General features: G+C 40.0%; 1 protein-coding gene across 1 annotated transcript in view; it reads right to left on the reverse strand.

Annotated features, from left to right (window-relative positions):
- Window positions 1-960, reverse strand: part of CADM1 (cell adhesion molecule 1) — an 88,547-nt gene extending 87,587 nt beyond the window's left edge. Inside the window, exon 1 of the mRNA XM_021712348.1 lies at window positions 939-960. Within this exon, the coding sequence (XP_021568023.1) occupies window positions 939-960 (22 nt within the window). The remainder of the gene's footprint in view (window positions 1-938) is intronic.
- Window positions 961-20,739: the final 19,779 nt, after the last annotated feature.

Consider the following 20,739-nt stretch of genomic DNA (forward strand, 5'->3'; position numbering starts at 1 on the left):
TGGGCGACAGAGTGAGACTCCAACTCAAAAAAAAAAAAAAAATAGCTGGATGTGATGGTACATGCCCAAAGTCCCAGCTATTTGGGAAGCGGAGGTAGAAGGATCACCTGAGCCCAGAGGGTTAAGGACGTGGTGAGCTGTGATCATGCCACTGCACTCCAGCCTGGGTGACAGAGTGAAAGAGACCCCAACTCAATAAATGAATGAATGAATGAAATAATAAGTAGCAGGATCAAGCAACAGTAACAATAACACCAACTAAATATTGCTTCTTTGAACTCTAGCTGTATGCCAGGCATGGTGCTGGTTGTTTTGCACACACCTACAGTCTCAAACTTTTTTGCAAGCATCAGTATCACGTGGAAGCCTTGTTTCCTGAGGAGTTTCTGAGGAGTTCCACTACTTACCAGCTGTCTAAGCCTTGCAAGTTACTTCACTGCTTGGTCCTCGGTCCTAATCATTCATGTTAGGACTTTTCTCATGGTCAGATCTCGTCCTTTCCATGTATATGTCCCCCTGACTTTATCTGAATGTTAATCCATGTCCCTTTTTTTCTAGTGTCCATTACTAGTACCATATCAGCTCAGATTTATGATCTGCCAGCAGTGTTGTGATTAGATGTCATCGCTGCCTTTCTATTACTTCGATATTGATAGATAAAATTCTGTGGTGATGCATCACCTACCCTTTCAAAGGTTACTGCCAGCAGATGCTAGGAATCAATACAGTTCTTATCTGTCACAAACCACAAGAAAAGCATGGCAAACAAGACTCGATGAAAGACCTGTGAACAGGTCAAAGAGGGAACTCCAACATGCATTCTGCTACCAGTTTTGTTTCTTGACCTACTCTAGAACCCAGCTCTGCCAGATCTCAACTGCCTAAGATTTGGACCATACAATACAGCAGTGCTCAGAACCAGACCCAGTGTCCAATACCATCTCTGGTGAACCTGGTCATGGACGCTGGTAGCTAAGGCCATGAAGTTAAAAGTCTACTTTTATCATAACATGCTATACAATCAATAAGGCATTTGAGTTCTTTGGAGGCAAGTACTAAACAAATCTAAGGAGATGTGGGAGGTTCACTTAGACTTTTTTCTTTTCCCCATCAATCTTTCAAGGAGGAAGAGTCCTAGTTTAGGGGGAAATGTAGATAAAAAGCACAGTCTTTTACATTTTTATTTTATAGATGCTTGTAGCTCAAAGTATTAAGAGAAACAAATGGTAGCTATAGGTACCCTAGAAAGTTTTTAAATTATGTTTTTCTAACTTGATTTTTTTTAAGGGAAGAGTTGCTTTACCTACAGAACAAAGCAGGGCTAGGGTTTCCACCAACCTATTAGAAGTCTGCCCCTTTAAGGCTCAATATTGTCTAAGGGGAACTAAAGGAAAGATTCCTCGAAACACTGTTCAAGTCGAAATCTTGCCATCTAAAGATCTCTCCTTGAGCTCTTCCACATTGGTACCATCCTCTCCCCCTCCAGGCTCTGTGCCCCTCCCACCTTATTTCACCTTGGATTCAACCTCCTCTTTGTTCAGTCCTGTCTCAAGCCCTGGCACCTCAGTCAATTCATTTGCTTTTCCATTATCTGATCCATCTCCAAGATGATCTCTTCTTCCCCTTTTGTTTTAATGTGCTTGAATTGACCTCTTTGGCTTGGTCTCAGGACAGTCTCTAATGACCATCTGCAGAGAATAAGGCTGAACAGATAGGGTTCAGCATTCTGAGAACGGTCCCGTTCTCTGGTTTGTAAACCAAGCATATTGTATCAGGCAATATGTGGCCAGTAGGCTTCTAGCTTTGTGCCTGATGGCACAAAGTCCATCCAGTCCAGTCCAGGCCAGTTTTCAGAATAGTCCAGTCCAGGCCAGTTTTCAGAATAATGGGGGGAACAGTTGCTGACAAGACATTAGGTCAAAAGACCAAATGAAAATGACCGACACTAATAGATGAGGGGCTGTGCTTGTTTACCTTGTTGTAACTGATTTTTTTTTTTTTTTGAGTTGTAGTCTCACTCTGTCGCCCAGACTGGAGTGCAGTGGCCGCTCCTGGTCACCGCAGCCTTGACCTGCTGGGCTTCAGCAATCCTTCCGCCTCAGCCTTCCAAGTAGCTGGAATTATAGGCATGTGCTACCACGCCCGGCTGATTTTTTGATTTATTGTAGAGATGAGGTCCTGCTGCCAAGGTGGGTCTCGAACCCGCGGGCTCAGGCTGTAACTGATTTTTTAAAAAAGATTTCCTAATGCTTTGAATGAGACTATTGGTATCTTCTAGGAATTTGCAATGTAGCATTTACCCACTTACTACATAAGCCAACTACTTTGAATGCCTGAGATTTATAAGCTGTAAGAGAGGAACCAGGAGGCGGGTTAAAGGTCACCAAGGTACACCGGGTATGGACACAATGTGCCTTCCTATATAAAACTGTCAAAGACGTTATTTTAAAACATGCTGAGAAATGGCACACAAAAAATAAAGCTAGTATGAAATTATTATTTAGCTACACAAGAGGACTTAGGCTAGCTTTCCTGAGCTCTAGAAGGATTTTCATTTTAATTAAAGCATTTGTTATTCAACCCCTACATTAGGAGTCCCAGGACCTCTGCACCACTGCCTTTAAGAATTAATGCAGCTCTCAAAAAATAATACTAAACTGTTTCATTCTAATTATAAAAATTATACATACTCATGGTAGAGAAAGTAAGATAAAGAAGGATAAGCAAAATCTCACAATCCCACAACTCTGAGATAGCTATTACTAATATTACTAATATTCTAGTGTAGTGTATTCCATTTCATTTCCATATGTGTATGTGTATATATGTGCATCTATAAATTCCATAATTTTAATTATTGTATCATAATTCATCATATAGGAATACTAGAATTCATTTCACTGTCTCTTTTTTATCTACTTAGATTGTTCCTAAGTGTTTTTAATATTAATATTTTAAATATTTGCAGGTATTTGTTCTGGTTTCAGCATATTTAGATACTTTTTTTTTAGTTGGAGTCTCACTCACTCTGTTGCCCAGGCTGAAGTGCAGTGGCACACACACGGCCACCACAGCCTCGACATGCTGGACTCAGGCGATCCTATCACCTCAGCATTCCAAGTAGCTGGAATTACAGGCATGCGCCACCACACCTGGCTAATTTTTGATTTATTATAGAAATGAGGTCTCACCATGTTGCCCCAGGCTGATCTTGAACCCGTGGGCTCAGGTAATCCTCTCGCCTCAGCCTCCCAATGTGCTGAGCTTATAGCCGTTAGCCACCGTGCCTGGCCGAGAGAATTTTTTAAATATGAAAAATGTTATATACTCCGATAAGATATTTTTATTGCTTAGTTAAAAAACATCACAACTGCATGCATATACTTTGTGTTACACATTTTTCTGTTGCTAATAAAAGTCAAAATAACACTGATTCCAACCCAAAAGGATTTGAGACTCTTTTACTCCATTAAAAAAAACTCTGTAGCACCGACCTGGGCTCTGAGGCATAGGAGAAAAACTCATGCTAGTCTTAACTTTTAAATCACTTATTTTTAAGACGTTTAGAATATAAGGGGATGAAATCACTTCAAAATTTAAGTTGTAAGTATGTATTTCCCATAAAATCACTGACTATGCTTTAAATGAAGAATTAAGCAGCAGGCTTACTCATATTATAAAGGTTGATCAGGGAGCCTTTTCTAGTCTCCCACAACTGGGTTAAGTGCCTCTCCTATGTGCTTCTATAAGCACCCCACTTGTCCTATTTCAGCACTTGTTCAAACCCCTGAGGTTGTGATATAATAAAAGTGGTAATGGACAAATATTTCCTCTGAACAGGGTACAATGTACCAAGCTCTGCAAAGCTATGGTGCATGCTTACCTGCTTCACCATTATACCCTCAGTGTTCACTACAAATACTTGTTGAATGAATGAACAATTGAATGAATAAATGAATAAGTGAATAAATAAATGAATGAATCAATACAAGAAGCTTTTTTGTTTTTTGTTTTGAGTTAGGGTCTTACGCTGTCACCCAGACTGGAGTGCAGTGGCACCATCACAGCTCACCGCAGCCTCAACCTCCAGAGCTCAGGTGATCCTTACACCTCAGACTCCCAAGTAGCTGGGACTACAGGTGCACTGGTACCACATACCCGGTTAATGTTTTGATTTTTTGTAGAGATGAGGTCGCACTATGTTGCGTAGACTGGTCTCGAACTCCTGGGCTCCAGCAGTCCTCCTACCTTGGCCTCCAAAAGTGCTGGGATTACAGGCATGAGCCGCCGCACCAGGACAAGAGGATGATTTTAGGATTCCTTTACCTAAACTTTCCTATGCCCTTGATGGGTTTTATTTTTCTTTAACCATTTTATTTTGAAATACTTAAAGACTGTAATTCAAAGATAAGACAGAAAGTTCTCATAAACCATTCTTCATCTACCTTTTTCCAATGTTAACAATCTTACTTAACCATGGTACAGTTATTAAAACTGAAATCAACACTGGTATAATACTACAGCATGACTTTGACAATTCGAAGAGCACTGGTCGGCTATTTTGTAAAATGTCCCTCAGTTTGGGTTTGTTTGGCACTTTCTCATGATTAGACCGAGATTACAGATTTCAGAAAAGTGTATCATAGAGGTGAAATGCCCCTCTCCTTGTGTCATATCATAAGGGACATGATTTCAGTGTCTTATTATTGATGATATTAACTTTGATCACCACCTTGGTTCAGGTGAAAAAGTATGCCAGGTTTCTCCATGGAAATGACCACTTTTTCTCTTTTCAGACTGTCCATTGGAGTTGGAGTCACTAAAGTTCAGCCCACAGTCATGAGGAGGATAACTGAGCCATCTCCTTCTAGGAGGTCCAAAGAATTTATGGGTACATGTATGTGCTAAAAACAATAGAGTAATTACTACATATTTTGGGGAAGATACTTGGAGGCTGTGCAACTCTCCTGTTTCTCCTTAAACTTTCACTTGTTAATTTTAGCATTCACCAGTGAATCTTGTCTACAGCAATTACCACCATAGTGTTCATGTGATAACTTAAAAAAAAATTTCTTTCACTACTTTAATTGAAATCATTATTCAAAAAAGATATTTTTCTTTTCTCTTATTTCTTTGTTCAAATAATTTATTTATATCAGTATGAACTTCTGGATATTTATTTTGTTCTTTGGTTTATAATCCAATCCTGTCATTATTAATATTATTGTGCGAATTGTTTCACCTTTGACGACTGTGAGCTCTTTCTGTTATCTTCAGCATAACAGAATTAAGGAGAACCTAACGCCAAGTTTTCAGGAACCAATGTAAACAGGCAAACAATGAAAAGGAGAGAACAGAAAATGAGTCAATTAAACATTTCAGAAACAGATTTTAGGAAAAGATAGAGAGGAATAGTACATTGTCTCAAAATAAGAACAACAATAGCAAAAGAGCTGAGAATCCGCTATGGTACCATGTCTATATATATCTTTTCTAATTCCAGTGTGACAGTTTACATTCTTATAAGGCAGCTGGGTGGTGAGGGCACTGTAACAAGAGGAGGAAGATGAGATAGAGAGTCAAATTCTAACAGACTCAGATGCTCCCTGCAGACTCCTGCCTCCACCCCATATGTTTAAATACTACTCAATTAGGATCAACATTCATTTTTTATTAATGCTCTTCTGAGACAATGGCTCTTTTATCTGCGTTTTAACTTCCAGCTACATTAAGACCAAGGACACTCACACAGAAGATCTAAAGGAGGAGACCCTGATGAATTGGGAGTTTAAAATACAAATGGAACTTCCTTTGTCAGTCTTGACTTGTTTTATTAACATCTGAAGGTTGATTTATAGCAGATTACCAGGCAGGAGAGGACTGTTTGTCCAATCACTTTACTTAACACACACAATTAGAAAAAACAAACATTCAAAAATGTTTCCTTTCTATGGGCTAATGGATGGCACATTCAGTTCTAAAATAGTTGCTTCCATCTCTGTCATCTATTGTAGCAACCAAGGACAGGTGTACCCTATCTTAAGGCCAAAGAAAAACATTCTCCGCGAAATGAAGGTTTTTCCATGAACACAATGAAAGCTCCTGTACAAGGAAATTTGTGGTAATGATGTGAGCTCTGATTGTGGAACGAAATAGATCTAGGCTCAAATCCTGTTTCAACTTGTATAAGCTTTGTGACCTTGAGTAAGTTATTTAACCTAAGTCTCCATTTTGTCATCTACAAAAATGGAAATATTAAGAATCATTGTGACTGCCGGGAGGATGAAATGAGATGATGCACGAGCCATTGCCTGACATTATAAGGGTTCAAATAAATACCAGCTATTATATGCTAATGACGATCACTGCTCTAACTATCCTCATTTTCACCTAAAGAGGAGAACAAGCTGGAATGGGGTGGGAATGTGGAAGGAGGGTCTATTTCTTGACCCCACATACCAAACAGTGATGCCATGAAGGTAAGTGGATAATACCACTATCTCTCCATCTCTGTGAAAGGACATGCAGACATGCAAACCATTATTTTAGTAATGAAGAGTCAGTCAGTATTAAGAAACATTTAAGTCGTTCACTGGACTGTGTTTACTTTTGAAATAAAGTATATTACACCGCCTTCCATCTACTACACGCCCCTTCCCCATCCTGACCATAAACACAAGAGAACAAGCTGGGCTCGGTGGCTCAGCCTGTAATCCCACGCCTTTGGGAGGCTGAGGTGAGTGGATTGCCTGAGCCCGCGGGTTCGAGACCCGCCTGGGCAGGCGAGACCTCATCTCTACAATAAAATCAAAAAATCAGCCGGGCGTGGTAGCGCGTGCCTGTAATTTCGGCTACTCGGAAGGCTGAGGTGGAAGGATCGCCGGAGCCCAGCAGGTCGAGGCTGCGGTGGCCGGGAGCGGCCACTGCACTCCAGTCTGGGTGACTGAGTGAGACTCCAATTCAAAAAAAAAAAAAGAGAGAGAGAGAGAGCAGTGTTCTGCCTGTTTTTAAAAGCAAGGAATCCTAACATCCTATTTTTAGAAATTCAATATCACTACTGAAATTTTTTCTTTTCTCATGAGGGGGAAAAAAAATAGTGACTCTAACCTCCAAGAGGGAAGAAACCTGGGTGTTTTGTTCATGGTGCAGGACCCAGCTTCTTCTCCAGTACATTCTTGCTGTTGTATTTCTGGCTTTTCATTACTCAGTCATTTGGCCCTGTTTTTCTTCACAAGAAAAGTGCTTCCAGTGTGTATTCCTAACATTCTCAGGTGCTGCAGCACTCATCCCTCAAAAAATCATGGAACAGTTTCTTCATCTCTACCACTAACCACTGGTTACGTTTATCTGTGCTGTAAGCGCAAATGCTACCCCTACAGTACAGGTTGTCTTATCAGATGTATTTGGGACAAGCAGTTCATTGGATGAATCAAAAAGAATGACTTCGAGTGGGAAATGATTAAAAAGATACATACATGCTGTCAACATTTAAATTTAAATCACACATCTCTATACTCATTTAACCGTCTTTTTGTGTAAAAACCAGGTCTTTCTTTGAGGTGATTTGTGAGCCAGTGAAATTAGTTCTTGGGAAGCTTATGACTCAACTAGGAGAACGGTGGTCCTCAAACAGTCCTCCCTGGTCCATAGCCTCACATCATGAAGAAACTTGTTAGAAACGCAAATTCTCAGGCCCTCTTACAGATCTAACGAATCGGTAACTGTGGGAGTGGGGCCCAACAATCTGTCTTAACAAGCCTTCTGGATGATTCTGAGGCCTGCTAAATTTGAGAACCACTGTGATAAGAATGTAAGCCAGGAAGGTGTGGAAGGGAAGCCTTTACCTACCAGCAGTGTGTGCTGTGGGCATCAGCCAGTAGGATTTGCGGAGGGGCTGGACTGCACCAGTTATTCAAGGGAGTTGCTTACTGTGATTAAAATAAAGGTAACATTACTCAGCTATGTCTTAATATAAGGCAACTATTCCTGAGAGTGGCTTTGACAGATGTTGCTCACAGCAGCGAAATCTAACATTTTTGAACCATAAACCAACATTTACAACTCCCAATTTTTCTAGAAGATGTAACTTTTTCAGCTGGGATCTCTGCACAGTACTCACTATGCTACTCTGTCTGGGGCTTCTTGGAGTGCCCTGTCTGCTTGACTTCAGACAGTGAGAACCCTGTGAGGTCAGGGGACTTACACACCACCAGCTGTGCAGACTAGGCCACAGAGGAGATTCAATACCTCCCCATGAAGCAAACCAAGATCTAAGCTGGGTGTTATCTTCTGTGTTTACCAACTTAATGCTCGCCTTACACCAGCCAACAAATAGCAGTCTTTCTTCTACTGGTTAATTTATAGCCACATGAGGATAAGCATTTCCTGGGTTCTTTTATCATTCATAACTTTGTTCTGTCAGTAATATCTATCATTCTGCGCAGCTCAGTAAGCTCTTTCAAACCCAAGATATCTATATTTCTAAACGGAATCTGAGATGAATTTTGATAAACATGCATTTTGTATCTTAATAAAAAAGGGATTTTCCCCCTTAACTACCTGCATATATAAATGTTTAAAAAGTTTCTGAAACCTGCCTTTGCATTGGTTGAAAATTCAATGTCAAAATAATATTAAAAATACACAAAACTGTAGGAATTTGTTTTAACCGTGATGTGATAAATAATAAATCAGAATACAAGTTACTCCACGATTAGGGGTTTTCTCCAATCTTGAGCTTCTTGTCTGTTCCACATCAGTGGATCGACAGCCCTTTAGTTTAACAATTATGCACAGCAACAATCTTGTTAGGGCTTGATAAAACACTGTCACTGTCTTTGTCCCTGCCATGCAAAGATGCTACAGTAAAAGCTATAATGTACGAAGTTGCCATGCACTGAGGCAGTGTACCCAGACACGGAAAGTTCAGAGCAAAAGTTCCAGTGAATTGAATGGGAGCTTGAGTGCTTGCGGGCAATGTAGGCGGCATAACCCAAATATTACTTGGTTTGTAGGCGGCCCTCCATAATTAAAGCTCAGACCAACTTTCAGCTTGTTTGGCTGGCTAGTATACACCGTGCCTTCCTTTGGATGCTAATGTATTTCAGGTGCTGAGCCTTTTCCAAAAACCAAGAGCTTCATTTTTAGCAGCCGTATTCTCAGACAAGACCCGGCAGTGTGCTATCTCCTTGAGGGATATTTACTTACATATTCAGTTCAAATTTACAGTGCCTGGCTTGCGAATGAAATGCCACTTAGGAAGAGAATGCCATACCATTGTGGGAGATAAATCAAACAACCACTTCTTATTTTAGCACACGCTGGAAATCACACATTTCTAAAGCAGTATGTAGGTTATCTGCACAACAGAAACACGTCGCACCCCTTTCAGTACATTTCCCTGGCTACTACACAAACTAACCTAAAATTGCTTTCTTTGGCAAAAGTCTCCTTACTGAAGAAACCAATTAACCCCTTTGGTTCCTTAAAAGAATACAATGATTATAAGGCAATGTGGCCAAGTAGAAAGTTTAACCTCTGTGAAGGAGGTTGCAAAAGAAGCAAGATTTAGGAACAGCCCCCTTGGAGGTCAGAATCGTATTTATAACATAGTCATTGCGCTGAACTCAAACCTCAAGGAAACAAAAGTGAGTAAATAAGGTTCATCTTGTTAGCAAAAGGATTATTTACTTCTGAGGCTATATTGCTAACACATCCCAAGTTCAGAGAAGCGGGGGTTTTCACACAGCTGCTTCTCTCTGTTGCTGATGGCACTAAATCATCTCCAATAAGTCTTTACTAAGAATTGTTTTTCCAGTAGTGTTGATGGGCTTGCGCTGAATCATTCACACCACTGGCCTTGCAGCCAACAGCCCACACATTTGTGAGGCAGCGGGCTTAGGGCAAGAGGCTGGTACCCAGCGTTATTAGCTGTAGATAACTGCGAACGACGTGGAGACATTCTGTGTCCTTAGAAGAACATTCTTGAATTTCACATTTGAGTTTCTCCGGTTTGGCCTCTGTACTAAGAGATTTGCAGACTTACACATATGTATTTCAGCTTAAGAGGTGGAAAAGTTTCTGGACAATGCTGGAGGCTGGTTCTCAGGCTATGCTCTTCATGCAAGGAAAAAAAAAATCCTCACCATCACAAACAAGTATCTCTACGAACACTCTTCAACTCTCTCCTCACCAAAGCTTGAAGTTACCTATTTGTGCCAGGAGGAGGGCCACAGAAGTCCTTGGGCTCTGGGCTCAGTAAGAAAGCCTCAGGTCTCGGAAGAGAAAAGGACCCCAACCCTAGCTCAGTGTCCTGGAAGTGCTATTGAGGGTAACCGGAGCAGGGCCTAGTACTGCCTCCATTTATTGTCTGCAGATTTTCTTCTTTTGCTTTCTTGATGAAACTGTCAATCTTCATAATGGTGTTAGCAATCACAGGGATGTGCTGCAAAATAGCTTTAAAGGCATCTGATAAAGACAAAGCCTGTGCTCTCCCGTGCCTGAGCCTCTCTTTAGAATCAGTTACCAGTGATAAGGTTGGGCATTCTGACTTGTACAGCGTGCAAGAAATTTGACTTGGCAAGTCAAACTGCCACCACCCCGACAGAACAAGTGGGACTGCAGAGAGGCAATCTTTTCAGTTCTACACACAGGTAGAGCTTGACATCACCGCACTGCCTCCTTCTGGCTGGCTGCGTGGCCCAGCAGGCGGTCAAAATGCTTGAGTGGCAGATAGGCACTGGTGCACTTTCTGGACTCTGTAGTTCAAAGTATTTCTCTATTCAGCCATGACTTCTAGACTGGACTTTCAAGAATGATGATCCCTTTCCATGAGCTTGGCCTGGTGGAACTTCAGCGCTGTAATCTAAGTGTGCCATCCTCATACTGGCCTCCAAGCACATTTGAAATAACCCAATGGCCCACACTTGACTCTTGTGAAACCCAATATGGCAGGAGAGAGACCCCAGGTGGCTGTCAGAGAGCCCCATCTCCCTAAGTTCCCCCATCAGAAACAAGCCACAGACCTGAGAGAGTCGGCTGTTTCTTCCCAGGGCAATTGAACCTCAGCAGCCTACCCAAGCCAAGTAGGCAAATTATCCAACTGCAGCACGCTTCAATGCCCTCTTTGTAGGCCTTCCATTTCCGTGATTCAGGTCTCCTAAATTGCAAACCATTCAAGGGCAAAGTGAGGTTTATGCTCCCAATTAGTTATTCTTGAAAACTAGGAGCTGTACTACACATTAAAAATGGAAAACTGCTTAGTACATACTCTGTGGGGGCCTCGGAACGGCAGGTGATTCCACACACCATATGTGATTCAACATCTAAAGGCACCAGGGGGAGCGGAGGGCAGGACTGGAGCCTCAACTCTGACTCCCAACTACAGAAGCCAGGAAATTCAGACTCAGAATTGCAAGTCGTATGAGATTTCATGTACAATAGTCATGCGACTTAAAGCATCTGTTATGAGCCCAGTACTCTTCCCCTCTGCAAAGCGAGAGAACCTTTAGCCATGCCCATTTGAATGGGAGCACCAAGAAGGAAAGTTAGGTCCCTCTGGATTTGATGAGGCTTTTAAAGGAACAACTTCTCTACTCCAGTGTCTTAGAAAGAAAGTTGACTGCACCAAAATAGGTCATTTGTCAAGCGGTTATTTGCAGTATTTTTCCTGCTGGAAATTATGCCTTCTGCAAGGAAGGTTTAGGCGACGAAAAGGATTTGTGTAAGTGTGCAGTCGTCAACTCCCACTATTTCCTTCTCTTCAAATACATCCCAAAAGGGACATGCATTTAAGTAGCACAGCAGGCCAGTATGACCAAAATGACAGCGCTCTTTCCAATTTATACTTCTAAAAGAGAATACGCAGACACACAATAACAAAAGCTTTTAGTCTAGATTTCATATCAGACACTTTGATGAATAGTAGCCTAAAGGGCAACATATTTATAAGTTTTAAGTCTCTCCTGCAACACAAACTGTCCTGATTTATCCCTATGATAAAGGCAGTTCTGAGAGCCACGTTACCATATTTATTATTTTACAGAGGGGGAAAAATGTTGATTCAGCCCTCAATCTGCCACTGGTAGAGTTATAAATGTCGGTAAGAGACCAATGCTGATGTCTATAAATATTAATCTATTCCATGTAAGTTCTGGGCTCCCCCCCTTTTGTTCCAGAAGATTTTCCCCTTATTCTTGCTACATCTACGGGATTTGCTTTATTGGTTAAAACCCTAAAAAAGAATGGAAAAGATAGCCTCTCTGAAGCCCATTACTGACTGGGTAGCTGATGGCCCAGCAAAGTTCCCAATGTTTATTAAAAGGAAAGTTTTGCAGACAAATGTCGATATCTCTTCTGCTAAATGATAATCAGGCAGTCTCATCTGCCTATATAGGCTCCCTACTCTCACCCCCAATCCCAATAATGCTTTTTGTATGGAATACTATCTAAGACTATTAATATTAAGCTCCTTTATTTAAAATATCCTTTTACTTTGACCCTTGAATTCAAGAGAACACTCTGACTTCTCTAAAATCCAGTTCACTTGGTTACACACAGTTAATAAATCATTTTTGGGATACACCTCAAGTCACTGCTTACTTCAGCTAACTGTGAACCACTGGGAGTTTATTCATTAGCAGGTATGAAAAACATCTGAACACAACTACCAGATTGTGTTTGTCTACAGTGTCAAAGTGAACTATTCATTAGCATTTGTGAGATGCAATCAAGTCACCAAAGGGTATTAAGCCAACCTGGATGAGAGACAGAGGCTTAGGGACTGATGTGTTAATTCACTCTCCTGGATTAAACAGCAGAGATAGGTCCTTAGAACAATTTTATCTTTATTAGGCTAAGCATCAGGTTAGAAATGAATGTCCTCTTAGGAAGTAAAGGGCCAAGATATATTGTTATAGTCATTGCCAAATAATGAAATTGAAGTTCTGAGAATAAGATTTTGGGCTAGATACAGCCAACTAGTACTCTGTACTGCTGTATAATATTTGTACCCATTAAAGGTGAACACAGGTTGTAATTTTTTCTATTCCAAGAAGCATTTCTTGGAGGTAGAAACTCTCAAGAGGGACTTTCTAATACAAAGAGACTAAAGATTTTCAGGGCAGTTTCTCAGATTTTCAGGGCAGTTTCTCAGAAGTTTCACTGGTACCATTCTTGGCCAAATTTGAAAAATGCTTGGTATAAACACTATATGTGCTGGTTGGAATGGCTGCCAAAAATCCACTGAGATGTGGTATTCCATGTGGAGATGCATCTTTAATTAGTCTCAATAGATTTTGTATGTATTCAACATTAATCTTTACCACCTGTCCTAGACTAAAAGCATGGAAATGGTTCTTCCTTGCCATTCTTACACAGAAAATTACTCTGTTCCTTCTTCCAATAAATTCTGAAGCCTCTCTGGAATGTCTTAAATGTTAGTTGAACATCACTTTTTCTGGTTCATTATAGATTTTTTTTAGGAACTTGCAAAGACTATTGCTCTGTGATTTTGTTAAAGGCAAAAGAAAGCAGTTCACAAATGCATTATTGAAATCCTGACCTAAGACACAAGCAAGAGCCTTACTCCTGCATTTTAACAGTAGTCATTGCGTTTCTCCTTTCTATTAAGCTTTCAAGCCAAAGGATTATATTCAGCAGCAACATTTCTCCAAATTTTGCATTTAAGCTCAGAAATCAGGTTATAGTCTACTCTTGGGGTTTGGTGGTTTTTAAGAATTTTTATTAATAAAAAATTTTTATTATTTATTTATTTACTGAGCCTACTCACTATGAGAAATAGTTTTGTTTGCTTATTATCAAACCATTTACGTGGGTTTCAGATTTGTTCAGCAGTATATAAATAACAGTGATTTATATTTTGAAATGAAAGAAAAAACAAAACACATTAATTTGAAAATCTCTTAGAACTGAAGAGAACTGATACAATAGATCATTACAAGTTTAACCTCAAAACAAAAAAAAATTTTAAAAACTCTTCAGCCTTCCATGAAGCTTAGATTCTCAACAGGCTTGAACATGAGCGATTTGAGGAGGACAGACTTCATGATATTCAAATATAATTCAGTAGTTGTTTTTCTGAAGTAATGGGACTCAAATATACGACTATTTCTATGACTAAATCTTTGAGAAGAGACCTGTTTCAATTTAGTTTTATTTCCTTTAAAGAGAAAGCAACATCGCAAAGGTTTCACTATGGAAAGTCAGAGAGAACAACTTTAACTTCTGCTCATTGGTAGGCTGATCAGAAGCCTTCAATGTTGGGGCGGGTAGGGTCAATACTGGGCCAGAAAGATAAACTTGCTACTGCAGCAAGCTTGCTTCCTAGAAAGAAAGCTACTTAGTTGTCTACTCATGAACACGTGGTAGAAAATCCTAGCAAGATACTAAAAGCTGTATTTCTGACATGAAAGCTAAAGAAGAAAACTGTTTCGCTCTATTAAGCCACCTATTTATGATGATAAACATTCCAAAATGTTTACATGGCTATCTCGATGTTAAATATCAGAATACAAAAAATATACATAAAATCAAAAAGCAAAATAAACTTTGCTTGACCACAACCAACAGGCCTGAAACATCATTGCTGTCTAGATAAAGCAAGTCTATACCACAGTGGTAGTTTATCATTTTGCTATCATATTAAATTCAGACACATCTCTTAAATGTTCCTCATTAACTGAATAAATTATTCAATTCTGTGCTAAATTTCAAAATAGCTCTTTCAACTAGAAATGAGAAACAAGAAGTCATACCAGATATCAGTTTGATAATTAAACGAGTTACCCAATGTTTCAAAGACAGAAGGAAAAATGAAACCCACTGATCTTTGTTACTAGAAGCATCATGATTTTTATCACATATTTAACCAAAGAACTAGGTACCTTAAATGCCAGTTACAAAAATAAATTGTGTTTGGTTCTTAATTAAGTCTTTATCTTTGTGTAAAAAAAAAAAATAGGCCTGGGGGTTTAGATTGTCATTTTACACAAAAGTAAATGGTAAATGCCTTTCAACATGCAAAACCATTAGACATAATTATGCAATGAGTAAAGCGTGTATCACACTATAAATGTCATTTGGTTTTACAGTTATAAACTCATCAACATTTATCAAAACATAGCCTGGAGAAAGAACGAGATGGCTATACCTCGTGACAAATTCAATGCCATCTTTGGAAATACATGACAAAGGAGTGTCACCGTAGACACACACTGACATACTAAAGTGGTGGTCTTCATACCCACTTAATAGAAAAGTCCCCCAACCACAATACATTTTGGTGGGGTTTCAAGGTCTATTTTCCTCCCGGAAAATCATCCTCCCAGCCCATGATTTTCAACACTGACATAAGGTGTGCATAATTCCAGCCAACTTCTGCAGGTAAAGGAGCGTGTGAATTCATCTAGATAAGCTTTAGGGTTTGATTTCAATTGCTTATTCAACCACAAATCTTAGTGCTTCTTAGTTAGTAATCTCTTAATGGAGTTCTGTTCAAATGGAAACGCAGGGACTATTCCTGCTAGGTTCCCTTTAGACAACAGGGGTTTGTTTCCTATTTCTTGCTCTGAATCACGGAATGGCACAGGTGCTTAAGCACGAGCACCAGGCTCTGCTCGCACACTGTGTTAACAGTTCTCCTTTCGGAGTGCCATTTCACTATCCCCATCAATCTGGTAGTTATCGCCCAGGGAGATTTGTCCCTTGAAAAACAAAATGGCTGGGCTTAAAAAAGTCTACTTCTTCCCTTGTCCGCATTTTAGTTTCATACAACTTGTTAATACAAAATCTTGACAATGGGCCAGGGTAATAATGCCATTGGCAGTGTTTCTGTCCTTTGTAGCATGGTGCCTAAAAATTGGGGAGTAAAAGACAACAGCAGCAACAAAAACCAGGAGAAATAATAACTAGCTCTTGAATGTGCAATAAAGAATGTAGCTCCATAGGATGAGATTTTGGTTTTACATAGCCCCCATATGATCCATAACTTCATTATACCTTTCTTTCTAGGTGAGGTGCTTCAGACATCCTCAGCACCAGTATTTCTTGGGTAAGGTTGCTGCCCGGGACCCTTGCAAATGCAGCAGGAATGCCAATCTGTGTCTTCCCCGGATCTGCTGCGGTTTCACCATAAGTACTAGCCTTTTGTCCTCGTCTTGACTCTTCCCACATGTCCTGGGTCCTCTACAGACCCTTTACCCCATGAATATTCCTAAGGAACCCCACCCCACAGCCCATTTCAACAGAGGTAACTGAGGTCTTTTCCCCCTTCAATCAAGATTGTATTTCAACCACTTTAAATGGTCTACCATTTTCTTAATCAGCTCAAGAGATAGAGAATGGTCAAGTAAACACTTGGACAGATCCACTTCTTTCAGTTCCACAAAAATCCTTCCCCAGGTTGTATCACCAACCAAAATCAGGTCTACTAACAGCATCACACGGCCCCTTCAGCCGCTCATGGTAGTCCCATTTAGCCATTTCTGTATGTGTTGAAGATAAACTCCTCTCTCTCCCATGTCCTTCTCACTCCTTTGCTGCTTGATCACGTCCAACACATTTTTCCGATCTCAGTTTAGTTGTATTTCCTTCATCAGGATTTACCTATTTCTAACCTCCCTAGACAGGCTTCGGACTGCCTTATCCTTCCCCATTTAGGACACACAAGCTCTTAAAATGTTTTACAACATGACAGATGCTTTAGTGTTTCCCATCTATGACATAGAGAGAAAAATCTCTGTCAACTCCATTTGTATGTCATATAAGATTGAAGATAAAAGGTGTATACAGTTCTTTGACAGCACCCCTATGTACCCCATATGTATTCCAGCTATTATAATATTTGCTCTTTGATCCTACTCTTGTATTTTGCAAGTAACTTATTAAAGAACAAGTGACGCATAACCAAAAATAAAGGTGTTTTAAAAGGGATTTTAGAGGGAGCTGGAGGGGAGGAAGTAAAAATGTATTTTAGTTAAAGGTACATTTTAACTATTCTAAGAGGACCCAGTGAGTCTTAATAAGGAGACAAGAATGCATTAAAGGATAATGGTGCACTTGCTACTTAAGGTTCTACATTTCTTGTTTTCCACTAACAGAGATGTATTTTTGTCTTTAAATTCAAGTTGATCCCATTAGCAGCAATTTTCAATTTACCAGTCTTTTCAAATAGCCACAGAACATCCAGAAAACACAGAAATGTGTCTATTCCATGACTAAGGTTAGCAGAAGCTTAGTTATTACCGTTACTTGTATTTAATTTCAAGCTTGCCAACTCATAGCTTCAGAAGGAGAGAGGGAGAAAACAGGTTATTTAAAATTGATGTGTTTTATCATTACCCATCATTAAAAAATGATGCTGTTGTACCATTTCAGAAGTAGCAGGCAGTGAATATTTAATGCGTATACTAGTATTTATTAATTTCGCATCTCTACAGTTCTTCATAGGATGACTATTTTAAATGACTATGATTTATATTTTTCACAGATGCTCTGGCATTTAATTTCCACTTGCAAAGCATTTGTATTTGTGCTTAAAAAGCTACTCAGTAGCACCTATAAATCGAGGAACGGCTTAAAACAATAGGCACCATCAGGATTAGGAGGGGAAAAAGTCATATGTGTGGGCATTTGTTAAAGAGACGGCATATGGGAGAAGGAAAAGAAGTAGCAGCAGCATGCCACTCACAAATCTCTTTGTAGAATACATTAGACCAATGAAACAGAGCCAAGTCAACAGACAAAGCTACGTGGAGATGGATAGAGAAATATACACAGGAATATGGGCATAGATCCTCACAATGAAAAATAAAATATTGTACATAAAGCCACACATATGCAGGGTGATTTGGGGTGGGGGGATCAACATGAGTCTTGTGTTCTCATTATATCATAGACCTCTGGAGGATAAAAAATGCCTTGTACATTTAAATTTCTTTATTTTTAATGTATCACAAACTAGTTTACTGTATTTTTACTGACAAGTATGCTTCTTTGACAATTACTTGTTGATTGGAATGCTGCAAAAAGCTCCGTGGGTACAAATGAGCTATTTCTACCCTCCATGCTCTAATCGTCTCTATACTAAGCCAGCATTCTGGTTCTCCGCACCTGAAAACTCTCATTCTCCTGTCCTCATACTGTCATCTGTCCCCCGTTTCCTCCCTGCACCAAACATCCCACCAGTTCTGCAGAAGCGAAGAAAGAAAAGTCGATCTGTGCCGAACACTAATAAAGACCACATTTTCTCAACAAGATTGCATCCAGTAAATTGCGAGCCTGAGGGTGAAGTACGGAATGAGGGAGGCTTGTCAGCAAGGAAACATCTCACAGTTGGTAGCCAAAAGCCAGCTTGAGTAGACAGGAACATATTGCTGGCCGGCAACACGATGCCCCACCACAAAGTCTGCCATAGAAACAGCCTTTGCTACGACAGGTTTCTGGTTTTTTTTTTTTTTTGGTTTACCTCTTAGTATTATTATGCAGCATTGATACTCTGAAAGCTCACATCAGCCACCAAGCTCTAATGTTGTTACAGAGACTTGATGAAAGCCATGGCCTGACAAAATACATGGGGCTCACCGCTTCCTGAAATGCATGCTAAAGAGGAAGGCATGCTTTCTTCTTCAACAACAGAATGTGCACAACACTATCATTAATAATAACAACAACAACAACAACAGCAGCAGTTCTACCGTCCCTGAAATTATGGTAACTATTCCACTGAATGTCAAAATTGATGCAGACAGTTCATCCCTACTCTAGTAGGGGTGCTAGTTATAAATCACCCCCATTGCATCCCTTCTGAAGCCAGTGATTAAAAGAATATGATTATTTGGGGGTCAAATTGGGAAAAGAGAGACGCTAAGAAGCCCTTCTAGTCTTCACCAAATTCCTGCTCCAGATAGGTTTTACACACCATCCTCATGCCTGGTCACATGAAGAAGGCTTCTGTTAATGGAAGAAAGACTGCCTGTTGTAATGTTTTTATTTTTTAGTCCATAGTCATCAACACATGACACTGATCAGGCATTCATGATAGACTGAATGCTGAAGCTACAAAAAAGAATAAGCTGCATTCCTCTTCTTCAAGGACCTTAGGGTTTAGCTGTAGAGACAGGATAGACCAAAAAAAGGGGGGAGAACGCAAAGCCACTTGTGCTAAATATTGAGCAAGCGGCACAGGCACTGAGCTCTGTGGCACTCCTCCTTTCCCTATTGCCTGCCAACATAAAGGGTCCATTCCCAACATCAGTTTCTTTCATCCCTGGCATCATACTTAATACATCCAGGTAACCCTCTACTTACCTTGTAATTCTCACCTCCTCCCTAATCACATTTCATCCCCTTTCAACAATAAATTCTTTTCCCACGGAGTCCTGAGGATTGTCATGAAGTCTTGCCTGATTATGCTGCATAGAAGTGATCATTTAGCCTCTTTGAATTCCATGTGCACCGTTATAAATGAAAATAATACTAACAATACCTGCCTTGTGAGCTAAAATGACTTAAAAATGTTCAAAACACTGAGAACAGTAACTAGCACATAGTAAATGTTCAATAAATGCTAGCTATAATTATCACAGGTCACAATTTGTTATAATAATATGTGGTAGATATAAGCAAGTTAAAGTAACAGAACTAGCAACTCTAGATTTAATAGAAAACATAAGAAAGGTCATTATATAACTAGGAAAAGGGTCAGGACATAATACATCATATGAATATTTTAGAAAGGAGTAAGAGGAGTTAAGATGGAGGAAGAAGGGCCTTATTTCATCATTACTGTGGAGGGTTCTGAATGCCAGAAAAGAAATACAGACTTTGTCCTGTAGATGCTGAAAAGTGGCTGAAGGTAGTTAAAAGTCTATAAGCACAGAAGGAATGTGGTAAAGGGGTATCATCGATCGCATTATATTCCAAAAATAATTCTACAGAAGTTTGTGAGATGGATTGAATGTTGAGTGTGTGATGAGAGTGGGAAACGGGGGAACCACAAAGCGAAAAGACTAAAGAGGTTACTGGAGCATCGCCAGGCAAGCTGATGTTGGCCTGAACAGCAAGGTGGGAGGAGTAGCCGTCATAAATAGTTAAGGTCAGATCCTAGATTACAAAGGAGGAATTTATACAACATGGTTGATCACAACATGGTGGTGGGAGAAGGGTAGATGGAGGGAATTAAGGTAAATGCAGAGACTGGGTCCAGAGGGTTAGGACTTGTTGATGAAGACCATAGAATACTACACAGTCACAAAACAAGAATGAAATCATGTCCTCTGCAGCAGTGGATGAAGCTGGAGACCAGCATCCTAAGTAAACTGACTCAGAAACAGAAAACCAAACACTGCATGTTCTCACCCATATGTGGGAGCTAAACAGTGATAAAGATAGAAATATAGACACTGGGGACACCAATAAATGGGGAGGGAAAAGGAGATTAGGGTTTAGAAACTACCTTTGAGGCACAATGTTCACTATCTGGGAAATGGGCCACCTAAGACCCAGTCCTTACCACTACACAATATGTCCATGTAACCAATATGCAGGTGTACCCTCAAACCTAAAAAAAAAAAAAAAAAAGGGTGGGAAGCCCACCTGGAGCATGTGGGCAGGGAAGACTTGAAGATGTTTTCAACTAGTTGAATGATATGCAGGGTGAAGATGCAGATTTGGGAAGTACCCAAATCAAGACGATAGTTGAATCAGACCTTCAGAGACCAC

This window comes from Carlito syrichta, unplaced genomic scaffold (genome assembly GCF_000164805.1).
Source record: "Carlito syrichta isolate Samal-C Ts95f unplaced genomic scaffold, Tarsius_syrichta-2.0.1 Scaffold303197, whole genome shotgun sequence".
Taxonomy (NCBI): Eukaryota; Metazoa; Chordata; class Mammalia; order Primates; family Tarsiidae; genus Carlito; species Carlito syrichta.